Source organism: Gossypium hirsutum, chromosome D03 (assembly GCF_007990345.1).
Source record: "Gossypium hirsutum isolate 1008001.06 chromosome D03, Gossypium_hirsutum_v2.1, whole genome shotgun sequence".
Taxonomy (NCBI): Eukaryota; Viridiplantae; Streptophyta; class Magnoliopsida; order Malvales; family Malvaceae; genus Gossypium; species Gossypium hirsutum.
The window spans coordinates 1,027,426-1,041,313 of NC_053439.1; the positions used below are offsets into that span (position 1 = coordinate 1,027,426).

General features: G+C 29.7%; 2 protein-coding genes across 2 annotated transcripts; both read right to left on the reverse strand.

Annotated features, from left to right (window-relative positions):
* Positions 1-6,999: 6,999 nt before the first annotated feature.
* Positions 7,000-8,070, reverse strand: LOC107909405 (DNA-3-methyladenine glycosylase 1). Its single transcript, XM_016836907.2, has one exon. The coding sequence runs from the start codon at positions 8,010-8,012 to the stop codon at positions 7,110-7,112; it is 903 nt and encodes a 300-aa protein (XP_016692396.1). The 5' UTR covers positions 8,013-8,070; the 3' UTR covers positions 7,000-7,109.
* A 3,370-nt stretch (positions 8,071-11,440) lies between these two features.
* On the reverse strand, positions 11,441-12,735 carry LOC107909404 (GATA transcription factor 18). Its single transcript, XM_016836906.2, has 2 exons — positions 12,074-12,735; positions 11,441-11,986 (listed from the first exon to the last, which is right to left on the reverse strand). The coding sequence occupies exons 1-2, from the start codon at positions 12,530-12,532 to the stop codon at positions 11,735-11,737; spliced, it is 711 nt and encodes a 236-aa protein (XP_016692395.2). The 5' UTR covers positions 12,533-12,735; the 3' UTR covers positions 11,441-11,734.
* Between the last annotated feature and the right edge of the window lie 1,153 nt (positions 12,736-13,888).

The window sequence follows — 13,888 nt, forward strand, 5'->3', positions numbered from 1 at the left end:
AGAAGAAGATAAAAGCATAAAAATTAGAAAGAAGACAAAATAAATAAAGGTAAAAGATTAGGGGAGTCACCCGAGTCTGTGAGTGAGTCAAATCAAAAACTGCACGCGGGTGGGAACCGAACGTGCATGATTTGAGTGCCGAGTTGACGTTTTTGCATGTGGAATCCAACTACCTAACCATGCTTCAAGCCTCATTTTGCCTTTGCTTTGCTTTCACCTTTGTCGCCTCTTAGCTTAATGTTGGATAAAATATAATATTAGTACTTATATTTTGATAAAATTTGATATTTAATCCATGTACTTTAAAAGTTAGAGACCTAATTATTTACTTTTTCAATTTAAAAATATTAGTCCAATTGTTATTATCGTCGGTAATTTCGTTAAAATTTATCAACTTAAAATTATGCCGCGTTATATGGCAGCTTAATGAATATGCAAAATTAATGAATTTTGACAAACAATACTTTCTATTTTTATGATTGGTCTGAGATTTTTAAATCTTAATTTAAGTACATGGATTAAATCTTAAATTTTGTCAAAGTATAGAGACTAATGACATATTTTAACCCTTAATTGTGTGAGTTAAAATAAGGTTGTTTTTTTATTTTAAAGAATTTAATCCTTTATTTTTGGGATTTAAAATGTAAGAGTGATTATTAATATTATTATTATTTTGTTAAAATCATATTAATTACATGGCTATTAAATGAATTTTTTATTTCAAAAATATCATATAAAAATTTAATAATTTTTTTAACAATATTAAGTAAACTTAAATTTTAAAATTTAAAATATAAAAAGACTAAATTTTTAAAAATAAAATAACAAAACTAAATTCCAAATATGCAAAAACTACAAGGACTTCAATAATATTTTAACTATACATTCATTAAATCATTAATCACATTCTTTCATCACACCACATGCGCATAATTGCGGCTACTAATTATCATTTTGTCTACACTAATTAATTAGTAACTATAATATCAACTAGTTGGTTGAAGTGGTAAACCACATTGCGTTTTAAGGAGGAAATCAAAGTTCAAACATTAGAGACAATATTATCGAGAGAAGCAACCACGAATCTTAAACATAAACTGCAAAATAATGTCCAAAAATCGATAATTTTTTTTCTTGAACATTAGTCTCATTATTTCATATTTCTGATACAATGCCTAGAACTACCTATAGTCCCTTCCCAACCCTTAAATAGAAAGATAATGCGCTTCAACGCACTCGAACCCACATCCTCCTGCACCGACAATAATGTTAATGTTAATTGAGCTAAGACTCGATCAACTTAAAACCGATTATTTGAAAAACTAAAAGAACTCCATTATTGGTTAATAAGTCACATCGAGATTACGTGCATTGCTGATTAAGTATTCACAATGGTAAAACAAAATGTTCACCTTTAATATCCTTCATCTTAATCATATCGAAGATTACAAAATCTTGCTAATTAATAAAATACTTTTTTCTCATTATTATATAGTCCAAACACCTTATCATATGAATTTGGAATCTAATTCACTTGATCTATATGATTATTTTTATTATATAATATCTAATAATTTTTAAAAAATTTAATTTTCCAGACACTTTTGATGCAAGATTTTAGTCGGCAATCAAGGTTTTTTTTGTCCGTAAGCTATTTTTAGTTTAAAAATTAATAATATGAGTTTTATATTGATGGGCACTCTCAAATTCAATGAATTAAAAAATGATTGTCGATTGAGTCTTTAACTCGATTAATATGGACATTGTTGTCAATATAAGATGACGTGGGTTTGAGTGCGCTGAAGCGTATTATTCTCCTATTTATTGGTTGGGGAGGGGCTATGAGTAGTTGTTAAAAAGAGCAGATATCATCAAAACCTATAATGGGATTCTTCAAAAAAAGCACTATATAATAATCTTTAAAAAAATATAGTCATAGAACATTTGTTGACAAACCAATTTTTGTTTAAGGGAAAATTTTCGGTACACTGTTTTTTAGTTTTCGCAAGCACAGTTAAGGAATTGATAAGTGTTTTATAAGGGCATTATAAAATATTTTTTTTAAAATATGTGACGATTTTTTAATAGTACTTGTGGAATAAAAAAAATGTGCACAGCCAGTGTGCACGTTAACCTTTCTATTAATACTTTAATTAATCCCTTATAAACTAATGCGATTAAATCATTTTTTTACTCAAATATTAGGGTTAATTGCCTCTAATATTCTCTTACTGGGACCCGAATTTTAAATTACTCTTTCAGCTTCAAGATATTTTAATTAAATTATTAACGTATCAATATTATAATAATTAATTGGTCCTTCTGTCAACCTAATCATTAGCTTAGGTATTAAATGTTAGTTCAAAATTAACGTGGGCATATTTAAAAATATACAATTGCCTAAATTGATGGTTAGATTAACAAAGAGACCTGGTTGATACAAGATTCATATTTCGAGAACTCAAATAGGACGTTTTAAAGTTTATATGATTTGGGTTATAGTTAAAGGACATTGTGAGTATGTTGCGGATTTAATCCCCCAACTATTATTTGGTCATTTTTAGCCCCATACTTTTTTAATTTGAAATTTCAATCATAACCAAACAATAGCCGATAAATCAACTAAGTTAAATTTTACTATTGTCGCTATCTTAGGCGACAAACATATTATTACAAGTGTGATATCATGTTAACTTGTCATTCACATACTACTTTTAAAAAATCACATCGTTTTAGTTGTTGGATTTAACGACTATCATTCAAGACAGAATTAAAACTTCAAATTTCAAAAAAGTATAATAACTAAAAATGATTAAATTGGAGAACAAAGACTAAAACCACAACTTATACATAATATAAGACTAACAGCATAACTTGACCAAATGTTATTCTTTGGTTTAAGACTGGAATTTCAAAATTAAAAAAATATAGAGAATGAATTTGTCCAAATAAAAAATAAAACGATTGAACCCTATATGTTGGTCTGACGGTTAAGATGTTCACCGCCCCAAGTGTGATCTGGGTTTGAATCGCACTAGTCGCGTTGTTGTTAAAGCTTTACCCGCCTCTCGTAATTCACCAAAAAAAATGCTTATTATATCCATATGTTACTCGTAAAAAAGCTAGCTAATAAATTTACCAATTGTCATTTGCGTTAAGACTAAAATTTTAAAATTTAAAGAGTTTACAGCTAAAAATGATCAAATCGGAAAATAAGGAGTAATTTGTAATTTAACACATAATAAATTTTAGGGTTTGGATACAAAAGTTAATATAAAATAATTAATGCGAAACTTTTTGCGCCCCTTCTAAACAAAATTGGAATTTCTCTAAATGGTTAATTTCTGAATGACAAGTCATCCCTAAATGGTTAAAAACAAAATTACAAAATTTTGAGTTAATCTAATGGTATAATTACATATTGACCCTTCCCTAAAATTTAAAAATCAAAGTATTCTCCTAAAAATATATAAATTCAAATCTAAATCCTCGTTAAATTTGAACCATTAAAATGCATTGAAAATTTTTGTAAGTTTTGTTATAATATATGCAGAAACTCGATTTTAAATTTGTGATTTTTTTAACCAAATGGTGAGTTTTCGAATTAAGGGTCTGTTTGATTGCCAGTAAAATATTTTCCGTAAAATGATTTCTGAAAAATGTTTTACTTTTCTGTAAAATGATTCACTGAAAAATATTTTCTAGTGTTTGATTGAATCTGTGTAAAATATTTTCTGCTGCTTGGCAGATTTTTTGAAAATATTTTTCGGAAAAGTTTTTTTTACATATATTAATATATATTAATAAATTTTTATATTTTAAATTATTTTTACATATATTGCAATGATTTATTTATAATAATACTCAATTATTAAGCTACAATATTAATCGTTATAAATTGAAAAAAAACTAATATCAAATAAATTATTTGTAATTGTGTTAAAAAAACAAGTATTGAATAATTAAAAAAACAAGTTACTGGAAAATCGATAAACAGAAGCATTTTTCTACCGCAAATGAAGGAATGAATGAAAGAGGCGATAGAGAGGAGAGCACGGAAAATGTCTTACGGAAATTGAAAGGGTAAGACATTTTCCCTAAAATGTAACCCATTTTCCCTTGTTTTGGAGTTCATTTTCCAAATGAAAAATATTTTCCGCCAATCAAACGCTGGAAAAGTTGGAAATAATTTTCCGGAAAATCAATCCCGTCAATCAAACAGACCCTAAAATGGAGAATGATATTTAGATACGAAAGCTTCAAATACCTTGTGTGCTTCGTTTTTCTGTTCTTCAGTGTTTCTTCGATTCGAGTTTGCTTTTGCTATATTTCGATGCTTTAGAGAAATTCTGCGAGAATTTTCACATTTGTGAGAGTTTGACTGACTTAGGCAAGTTTGAAGCAAAAAAATCGTCTAAGGCCGCATGATTGAGATACTAAAATTCTAGCCCTATGACACATGGCTTTATCTTAAATGTAAATTAGGGTTTACCTACTTAATTCTAAAAGTGTAATTTAATCCGACTCTAAAAAGTTGTTATTTTCCTATCCTTATATGATGTATAAGTTGTGGATTTAGCGCCTATACTCTAATTTGGTCGATTTTAGTTCTTGCATATTTTAAATTTTGAAATTCCAGTCTTAATTCAAAAATTAGTTGTGAACTTAGTCAAGTCAAATCATGTTATTATTCCCATGTTATGTGTTGTAGGTTTAGTTGATATTATCCAATTTAATCATTTATAATTTCTATGCTTTTCGATTTTTAAAATTTCAATCCTCACTCGAATAAAAATCCTTAAATGCATCAACTAAAATGACATGAGTTTTTTTTTTGTGTCGTGATATTATACAATTGGTAACGTGTTTAACGTATAAGATATTAAAAATAACAAAATTTAACTCGACGAATTTAACAATCATTATCGGGTCATAATTAATATTTTAAAACTTAGAAAATACAGAGATTAAAAATCCAAGAAAAAAGTACAAATAAATCCAAGAAAAAAAATTGTCAGTTCATTGGTTAAAGCCATTAGACATGCAGCCGCTAAAAAGAGATGAAAAATTATCAAAATAAAGGCCTCTCTCGAAGGAATATAAAAAAGCATGCGTGTTGTCTGATTCGTAGGTGCCGAAAGCAAACAAACAACAACAAAAAAGAACATGTTCTTCAACCATAATCATTCGATTTATAGCAGACATCAATTTTTGGTATTTTACATATAATGTTTAATGTATTCTTTTCTTGTCTTGATTCGTAACAAAATTATTCGTTAAAATATTTAAAATGTATTTAATCGGATTAAAGATTAATGGGTCGGGTTGGATTCGGGTTATAAATTTACAAATTTATTCATATTTATAAATATGTTTATTTTGATATTGAACTTGATTTTTTAAGATTTTTAGAATAAAATTGGTAGTTTAACCAATTAGACCATCAATTTTTCATTTAATCGGTTCAATTGAATGGATCAATTTTTTAGTTCCATTGAATAAATTATTAAAATATTTATAATAGAGAAAATCAGTTCAATTGCTTGTTTAATCGGTCTAACTCCTTATTTCAAACCGATACCTCATTTGATTTCTGGTCTAACCAATCCGACCGATATATTGGTCTATCAAAGTTATGAAAACAATGCTCATCTTTTATTCTCGTTGATGCCTTTATGTGGGGGGTTGAACAAGAATAAATCGGGTTGTGTGGCTAAGGATATGCAAAACAATGAGGCCATATAAGGTGTCGGAACTGAGTCTTTGGGAAATCCAGCAGACTGGTATTAGCGTTTGTGAGGGCTTGCGAGTTGCAAAGTCAGATTGGTATCCAGGCTCCAGCAGTTGATAGTTGAGGTTGATGCTCTGTTGATTGTTCGCTTTCTAACACGACTGCCTAAGAAGAGTCATCTATTTGGCTCTCTCATGATAACTGTTGGACTCTGATACATGAAGGATGACTGGTTGATGTGTGACATATTCTTCGGAAAGGTAATAAATGTGCACTCTTCTACAAAATGATTCTTGTGAGCCTTCATGTGAGTTGGGCTCCAAACAAGTTGAGCCACTCGCTGGCTTTGTATTGCTTGAGCCACAATCATGGGCTTTCATGGATTTGAACTTAGCTCCATTTCTTTTGACATATAGCCATATTTCTAAATGAAAATTTTGGTTTGTATTAAAGCTAAAAATCTCTATTGTAAATTAAAATTTTATTTGATTAAAATGAAATATAAATGTTAAGAAAATAAAATTTTAAAAGTGTTATCTGCACTAAATATTCATAAATTATTATATAAATTTTAAATTCATACTTAAAACTTTAAATATTCAGATGAATTTTAAAAATATTATGAGTGTAATTGTAAATAGGTTTGTATTTATTGCATGTATAGTTTGAATTTAACACATTAAAAAAAATTGTAACATATTTTTAAAGGATTATTTTTAACACGATAAACTTAAAATTATCTATGTAGTTACCGAACATATGTTTTAATGTGCTTCACATTAATTATGAGCATGTTAACGCCCAAGCTAATGGTGGCTTTAAAAGACGATTGATACAATATACATACCAAGGTTACTTGAACTAGATCAGACTGGCTGGTCAGATCGATTGGATCGAGATTCAATCAGGATATTAATTTAGAGAATAACATTAAACCAATTGACTCAAAAATTAGTATGGACTAGTTGAATTAGGTAAAAAAGTCAATTGAACCGAACAATTGATCTAGTTGAACCAAATATTTAATATATTTTTATAAACTTGTAATGATTTATTTAGTTAAGCCTACAAGACGATTGATTCGATCAAACCAATTGAACAACGTAAACTAGTGACCTAATCAATTTGACTACAAATTTGATTCTCAAAATCTTGACCTATACTTTGAGTGCTCTAGACCAATTTAAACTTTTGACAATAGTTTAAGGACGAATGGTGAAATTAACTCAAACCCTTATTCTCTAAGCTAAATCAATGAAGATCTATCATGAATAAACATTAAACAGATCGAATTAATATTGAATCCAATAGCACTAGAAATTACAGGCAATTACAGAAAAAGTTGCAAACTTTCAATCCTAAAAACTTTTTTTTTCTTTCAAAACCCTCCACTTTGATCATCTTCAACAACACCCTGAGCATTGCCATTATTCCCTTTTGTAGTTTTAGCTTCCATAAGCCTCCACATATACCAAGACCCAACCGATCTATAAGGCCTCCATTTCTCACAAATCTGTTCCATTTGCATTGGTTTAGGCAAATCCTTTAACCCATACAAACACTGCACCCCTTTCCTTACACCAAGGTCACCGACCGGCAAAACATCAGGTCTGTGCAACGAGAATATCATGAACATGTGGACTGACCAAGGACCGATCCCTTTCACCGACGTCAACATTTGGAACAACGTTTCATCGTCTGCCGTGAGAATCAAAGTGTCCGACAAAAACCCAGTCGAGAACTTATCGGAGAGGTCGTGGAGGTAGCTTGCTTTGCGAGCGGAGACGCCGGTTTCTCTGAGCTTTTGTGGGGTGAGAGAAAGGACCCTGTTCGGAACGACGTCGGAATGGGTTCCGCATAGGGAGACAAAGCGGGTGTAGATTGAATTGGCCGCTTTGGTGGCGAGTTGTTGGAAGATTATGGATTTGGTGAGAGAGAGGAAGGGGGAGTTATTAGGGGAGAGTTTTGGTGGGGCATGGGTTGAAATGAGGGCGGCGAGGAGAGGATCGGCTGAGCGGAGGTGGTTAAGAGCGGCGTCGATTTCGGGTTTTGTTGATAGAGATTTAGGGATTTTTATGAGGGGAGGGTGAGGGGATTTGGTTGGGTCGTTGTCGACGACGGTTGCAGTGGTGGTGAGTTTTCGGATTTTGCGGGACTGGAATGGGATTTTGGAGGACGGTGTGGGGTTTTCACGGAGCTTTTTTACGGTGGTTCTAGTGGTGATCGCGGTGGTTTGCGGCGGAGGATGGTTCATGGTTGAAATTTGTTTGCGTTTGGGCATTTTGGTGACAAAAGATTGTTGGACCGTGGGTGGGTTAAGTTTTCATAGTCTTGGGTTCTTGCACATCAAGTAATTAATATTTTTACTGAAAAAAGTCCAAAACTTGAAAACAAAAATAAAATAAATGGTTAGTATTTTACAAATATTATATATATTTTATTCCGCGAACAGTTTTAAAAAATTATAATTTTTAAAATTATTATTAAAATAAATAGATTTTCAATTGTTGATAAATATATATGTTTTTTTATACAATATTTAAAATTACCCAAAATTTCTCTATAACTCATAAATAAGAAGATAACGAACTTCAGCGCAGTCGAATTCAAGTCCTCTTATATTGACAACTATATCCATACAAATTAAATTAAGATTCACACCAAAATGCGTAATTTTAAATATTTAATAAATATAAATCAATAAAAATAACCTTAAACAAACAAATATTAAAAAAAAATCTCACATGAATTAAATCAACAAAAGAATTGATGATTGCGAGACAATCTCTGTCTACAAAATTTTAAAAAATTGTGGGGTCTTGTTTGTAGTTGCTTATTCCAAGGTTGAGCAAACCCAACTTGACATTCCTTTGAGTTTATCCTTTAACATTCTTTTGGTAATTAGCCTCCCTTCACTATAATATAATAATTATGTAAATATAAAAAATTATTTGGTATGATATCAGTAAAATAATTTTATTTAATAAATATAGTTTAAAAAGTTACATGATTTTTTTTAAAATTGGAATATCTGATAATATTTAAATTCTACTTATAAAATTAAAAAAAATCTCACTAACACCAAATATTTACATTGAAATAATTAATTTAACTTTCACTCCGTGGTATATTTTTATGTAATATAAATTAATTTCTTAATGATGTTAAATATATCTTAATAAATTATATGGTAATGCTTAGACCTGATCACGAGTTGAGTTATTCGCCTAGGTTCGAAAGCTTCTTTGAAAAATAGAAGGGTTTAGACCCAAAAAATAGGTTTGGATAAAAAATAATGTATGTTTTCTAAATGGATTGGGCCTCGGGTGGAGTTTTTTTGTCCAATCCAGACTCGAATAAGCTATTTTGCTACCATTTTGCTATTAAATTGCTACTATTTAGTTGTTATTGTTTGGATATTGTATAACTTTTGTTTTATTGTTAATTTTGCTACTATTTTAGAGGCATTTGCTTGTTAAGTTGCAACTAACTTAGTATTACTTAAGTATAAAAAAATTTTAATCTATTTTTAATTTGTTGGGAAACATTTATTTTAATATTTTTAGTGCATTTGACAAATTATATTCTAACATATATATATAACATAATCTGAAAAAATTAATACAGGTAAGTTGGGTTGGACTCAAATTTAGTATTTTTAATTTAGGTCGGACTTGAGAAAATTTTTAGGCCAATTTTTTGGATAAAACCAGACCCGAGCTTAAAAACAAAAATAAAATTTTATATCAACTCGAACCCAACCCGACTCAATCCCTGAACAAATTTAGTGACATGAAAAAAAATCATAATCATTTGATGAATTTCAATACCATCCGTTATAAATTCAAATATTTTTAATCTATGTAAAGTTTTTAAAAAATTGTCTAAATAAATCATATATAAATGTTTTTTAAAAATGGTCTGTGTGAAGTTAATTTTAAGCTCTTTCAATATTTTTTAAAAATAGAGGTATTAGAACCATAATTAGACCAACTTAAGAAAGGTAAAATTACTATAAAGGCTCTTGTAGGAGTCGGATTGTATTGTCCCTCTACTTAAAAAAAGGTAAATTAATCTTTATATATCAAATTAAATTACAAATCGATTCATCTATTAAAAAATTATTTATTCTTATTGTTGAAAACTAATCAATGTACGTTAATATGATATATTTGGTCATTCCATCAACCAAAGTACATTTTAACAATATAAAAGGATGCACTTTTTAACAAAAATGATCGATATACTCTTTAAACTAACGTACAAAAATCAATTAACTTATTTTTAATAAAAAATTAAAATACAATCTAACTCTTAATACCGAAATCTCCGTGCTACTTTTACCATGTAAGAAAAAGGGTGGTTTTTGCAAATGCATAATGGCGTTTCCCAAGGTGTGCATTAGAGGCCATATTGACGGTCAAGATCTCAAGAATATGACCATATCAGTACCTGTATCGGTTTTGGAAAAGTCCAAACCGGCAAAACCCCAAAAGGTCTCTAAAACGACAAATTGCATTACTATGTGTTCTGAACCGAACAGTGTCCTCTCCGGCTCAGAACAATCACACATTGTTAAACACAAAGCAATTGGATGATCAGATTTTTTATCAGCCAGAAGAATCAAAATGTAATAATTCTTATGACAATGAAATGAATTTGAAAAGATAAGCAATAAGGGTCTAGTTTTGTTTTTAGCCCCTATATTATACTCAAATGTTAAATTTACTTCATCTATTTACAATGTCTGACTGATAACACTGTTAATTAAATTTTTTTACCTGATATTTGATCACATAGAGCCAATCAACAATATTCAATCAATAGTAAATTTACATCTACTTGAGGCTTTAAAAAATCATGTGTCGTCAGTTATGAAAGCACGGGCAAAGCCAGAAGTTCGGTATTGAAGGCCAAAGTATAAAAATTTGTTTAAAAATAAGTTGAATTGAATATAATTAGAAGGGACTAAAATTACTATTACTCCATTTAACCAAAGAGGGTCAAGATCCTTGTAAGCCCCTAATGCAAATTATATTTGGTAATAAAGGTGTCAAAATGTAAGATTATAAGGTGTAACGTTGGATATGTTACATCATCTTATTTGGTTCATTTGATTGGAATATAATATTTTAAATTTTCGATATTTGGTTTATTAAATTATTTTTGCTATAGAATTTATTTTTTTAATAAGTTTAGTTCTTTTAATATTTTGTTAGTATCGATTTTCATAATTTTTCTTATAATTATTGTTTTATTACAATTTATGTATTAATAAATAAATTATATGATGTTGGAATTAGAATTATTATTTTATTTCAATTAGAATTAAATTTTATTTGAAAAAAATACAAAACTAATTAAAAATAAAAAAATAAAGATTAAATTTATCCAAACACACCTTAATGATATCGGAAATAACATGGTCAAAGTAAAAGAATTAAATCTTGAATTTTTGCAAAACAGAAAGGACTAAAACCACAATTAAACCAAAAAACTTGTTTTTTAACTTTCTCTTTCAGTTGTGAAATTCAGAGAAATAAAAAAGAACCAACAAGTAAGAAGCAGCAGCTTCATATAACAGAGCCTCAGGTAAAGTAAACTTCAGTTCCATATCACATGAAAAAAAAGTACTCTTTTTTTTTTTGCATATGTAAGTTAGCTACAAATTGTATATATATATCTATTACATTACATCAGGGAAATCAGTAATCAAATCCAACGGTCCTCAACATTTCATCGTCCTCATCATCATGATCATCATATTCAAATGAAAGGAAGAAAAGGGATTTATAGGAAACTGGAAGTAAAAGAAATTAAAGTTAAAAGGGAGAAGGAAAAAAGAGAAAAAAAAGCAACTAAGAATATAGAATTATCCCGTTCTTACTCCATCTATAGAAGACAAAACAAGTTACACAAACTAAAAAAGGGAACAGTGATTTGCAGGCACCGCCATGGTCTTCACCGTCAATGGCGTTTTGGTTGGTGGTGGTGGTTTTTTGTTTATCTGGTGAAGTCGTGAATAAGGTTTGTTGGTCTATCGGTAACGTTGAGTCTCCAAGAAAGGAAAGGATCGCCGTCTTCGATGAACTTGATTTCATTCACCGGCGATGAATAACATTGCATTGAACCCCATGAACTGTTGTTGTAGCCATGGTATTGTTGTTGTTCCGCTATTGATGAAGCATTAGCATTTGCAGCTGAAGCTCTTCTTTCTTCCTTTTTGAATCGAATCCCACAAGCATTACAAAGCGACTGCCAAAACATTAAAAATCTAAATCAATAAAGACAATATAATATATGTATATGTATATAGATATAGAAATAGATATAGATATATACCTTTGGACCTCTTGGACCGTTCCTCCAAAGCGGTGTTGAAGTAGTGTCACAGTTGGCACAACGACGAGCCAAAAGAGGATCGTTGCCTGAACTATTATTATTATCATTATTACGGCCAGCTTTCGTCGTGTTCTTGTTTCGCACCAAGTCCCAACACAAGTTCGACATGCAAGAACCGCCGCCTCCGCCGCCGGAGCGGCTTTCACGGCGTGAAGAACGCTTATAACCGTCTTCTTCAACGAGACGGGTCGAAGGTGTTCCTAAAGACAAAGTGCAATCAACAGACGAAGAGGAAGAAGCGAAAGGGTACATCACATCCGTTTCATCGTAACATGTCTGGTTCGCCGCCATTGAAAACATCATCGAGAACGAGTTGTTTTGGCTATGGAACACGCCACCGCATGAACAAGGTCCACCCACCATGTTCCCTTGCGAGCTACTGCTACACCTATGCATCATTTCACTACTAAGATGGGGTTAAAGGGGGCAATGGTATGAGCCAAATGGTGTATAAACTGAGAGACCCAAAGTGCAATAATATAGTCTTTGAATGAAGAAACTTATAAGAGAGAGAGGGAGATATTGTTTGGTAGCTTTAAGAGCTAATAAAAATAGAGAAAAAAACCAGTCAGCAAACTGCAGTCCACGTTGTCGTGAAATGGAAATGGAGTGATGATGTATATGAAGTATATATAGCAATGAGAGAAAATAAAGGTGATAGACAGAGATGGACCCATGTTGCATGTTAGACCAGATAGAAATTTTTTAAAGAAAAATTACTCATTGGGTTAAGTGGTAAGTAATTTTTTTTAAAATTTTGATTAAATGCGGTAAAAGTATAGTAGATGTTTTTATATTAAAAGTCAAATCATATTTTGATATCGTGACCTGAAAATAGATAAATTAGTCTGTTAAAATTTTTATTTATTTTTATTATTAAAAATTAGAATAATTATCAGAAAAACAAAATAATTACATGTGACATATTATATATATCCCGTGCTGACGTATAAAATCAAAATTTTAATCGTAAAGTAGATAGAATTTTTTAAAGAATAACCTATTTACATTTTTTATCTAATATCTAAAAATTAATATTAGAGGATGAAAAAGAAAATAAGAAGAAAGACAGTCGGTCACTGTCGATGTGGAGAATAAGGCTTTTTATTTGAAAAACTTTTAAGTCTTGGTATACGAAGCGTTTGTTTATTAAATAAATGGTTTAATTTTAATTTTGTTCCCTTTGTTGTTTTCAAAATTGAGATTGAGTCCTTATGTTTTAATTTAGCATTAACTCATTTATTTGTATTATATCATTAATTATTTCAAATGATGACATAGGATTTTTTTTATTTTTTGTATTTGATGGGTGTTTTAGTAAAAAAAAAACTCTTAAGCATTTCGATCAAAAGATATTATAAAATTATAGTACCGAATTATATAAAATTTAAATATAAAAATCGGATCTCAAATTTGAGCATAATAAAAGTATCAAAACCATAATTTAACCAAAAAAAGAAAATGATCATAGACAATTGGTTTTATTAGCACAAATGTTTGCAATTTAATCCATATATTTCAACTACTCTTTTACATCCTAACTAAACTGACATTTAACAAATAAATTGATTGCAAGGCTTAGATTGATACAATTTGATACTTTAATAACTCAATTCGAATATTTTTAAATCTAAGGACTATCTAAAAATTAAATAATAGTTTCGAGATGTTTGATGGAATTTTACCTATTTGTCCATAAGCTATGTCGTTTTTCTCAATTAGAGACCTAAAGTTTATTTGGTCAAAAGTAATACT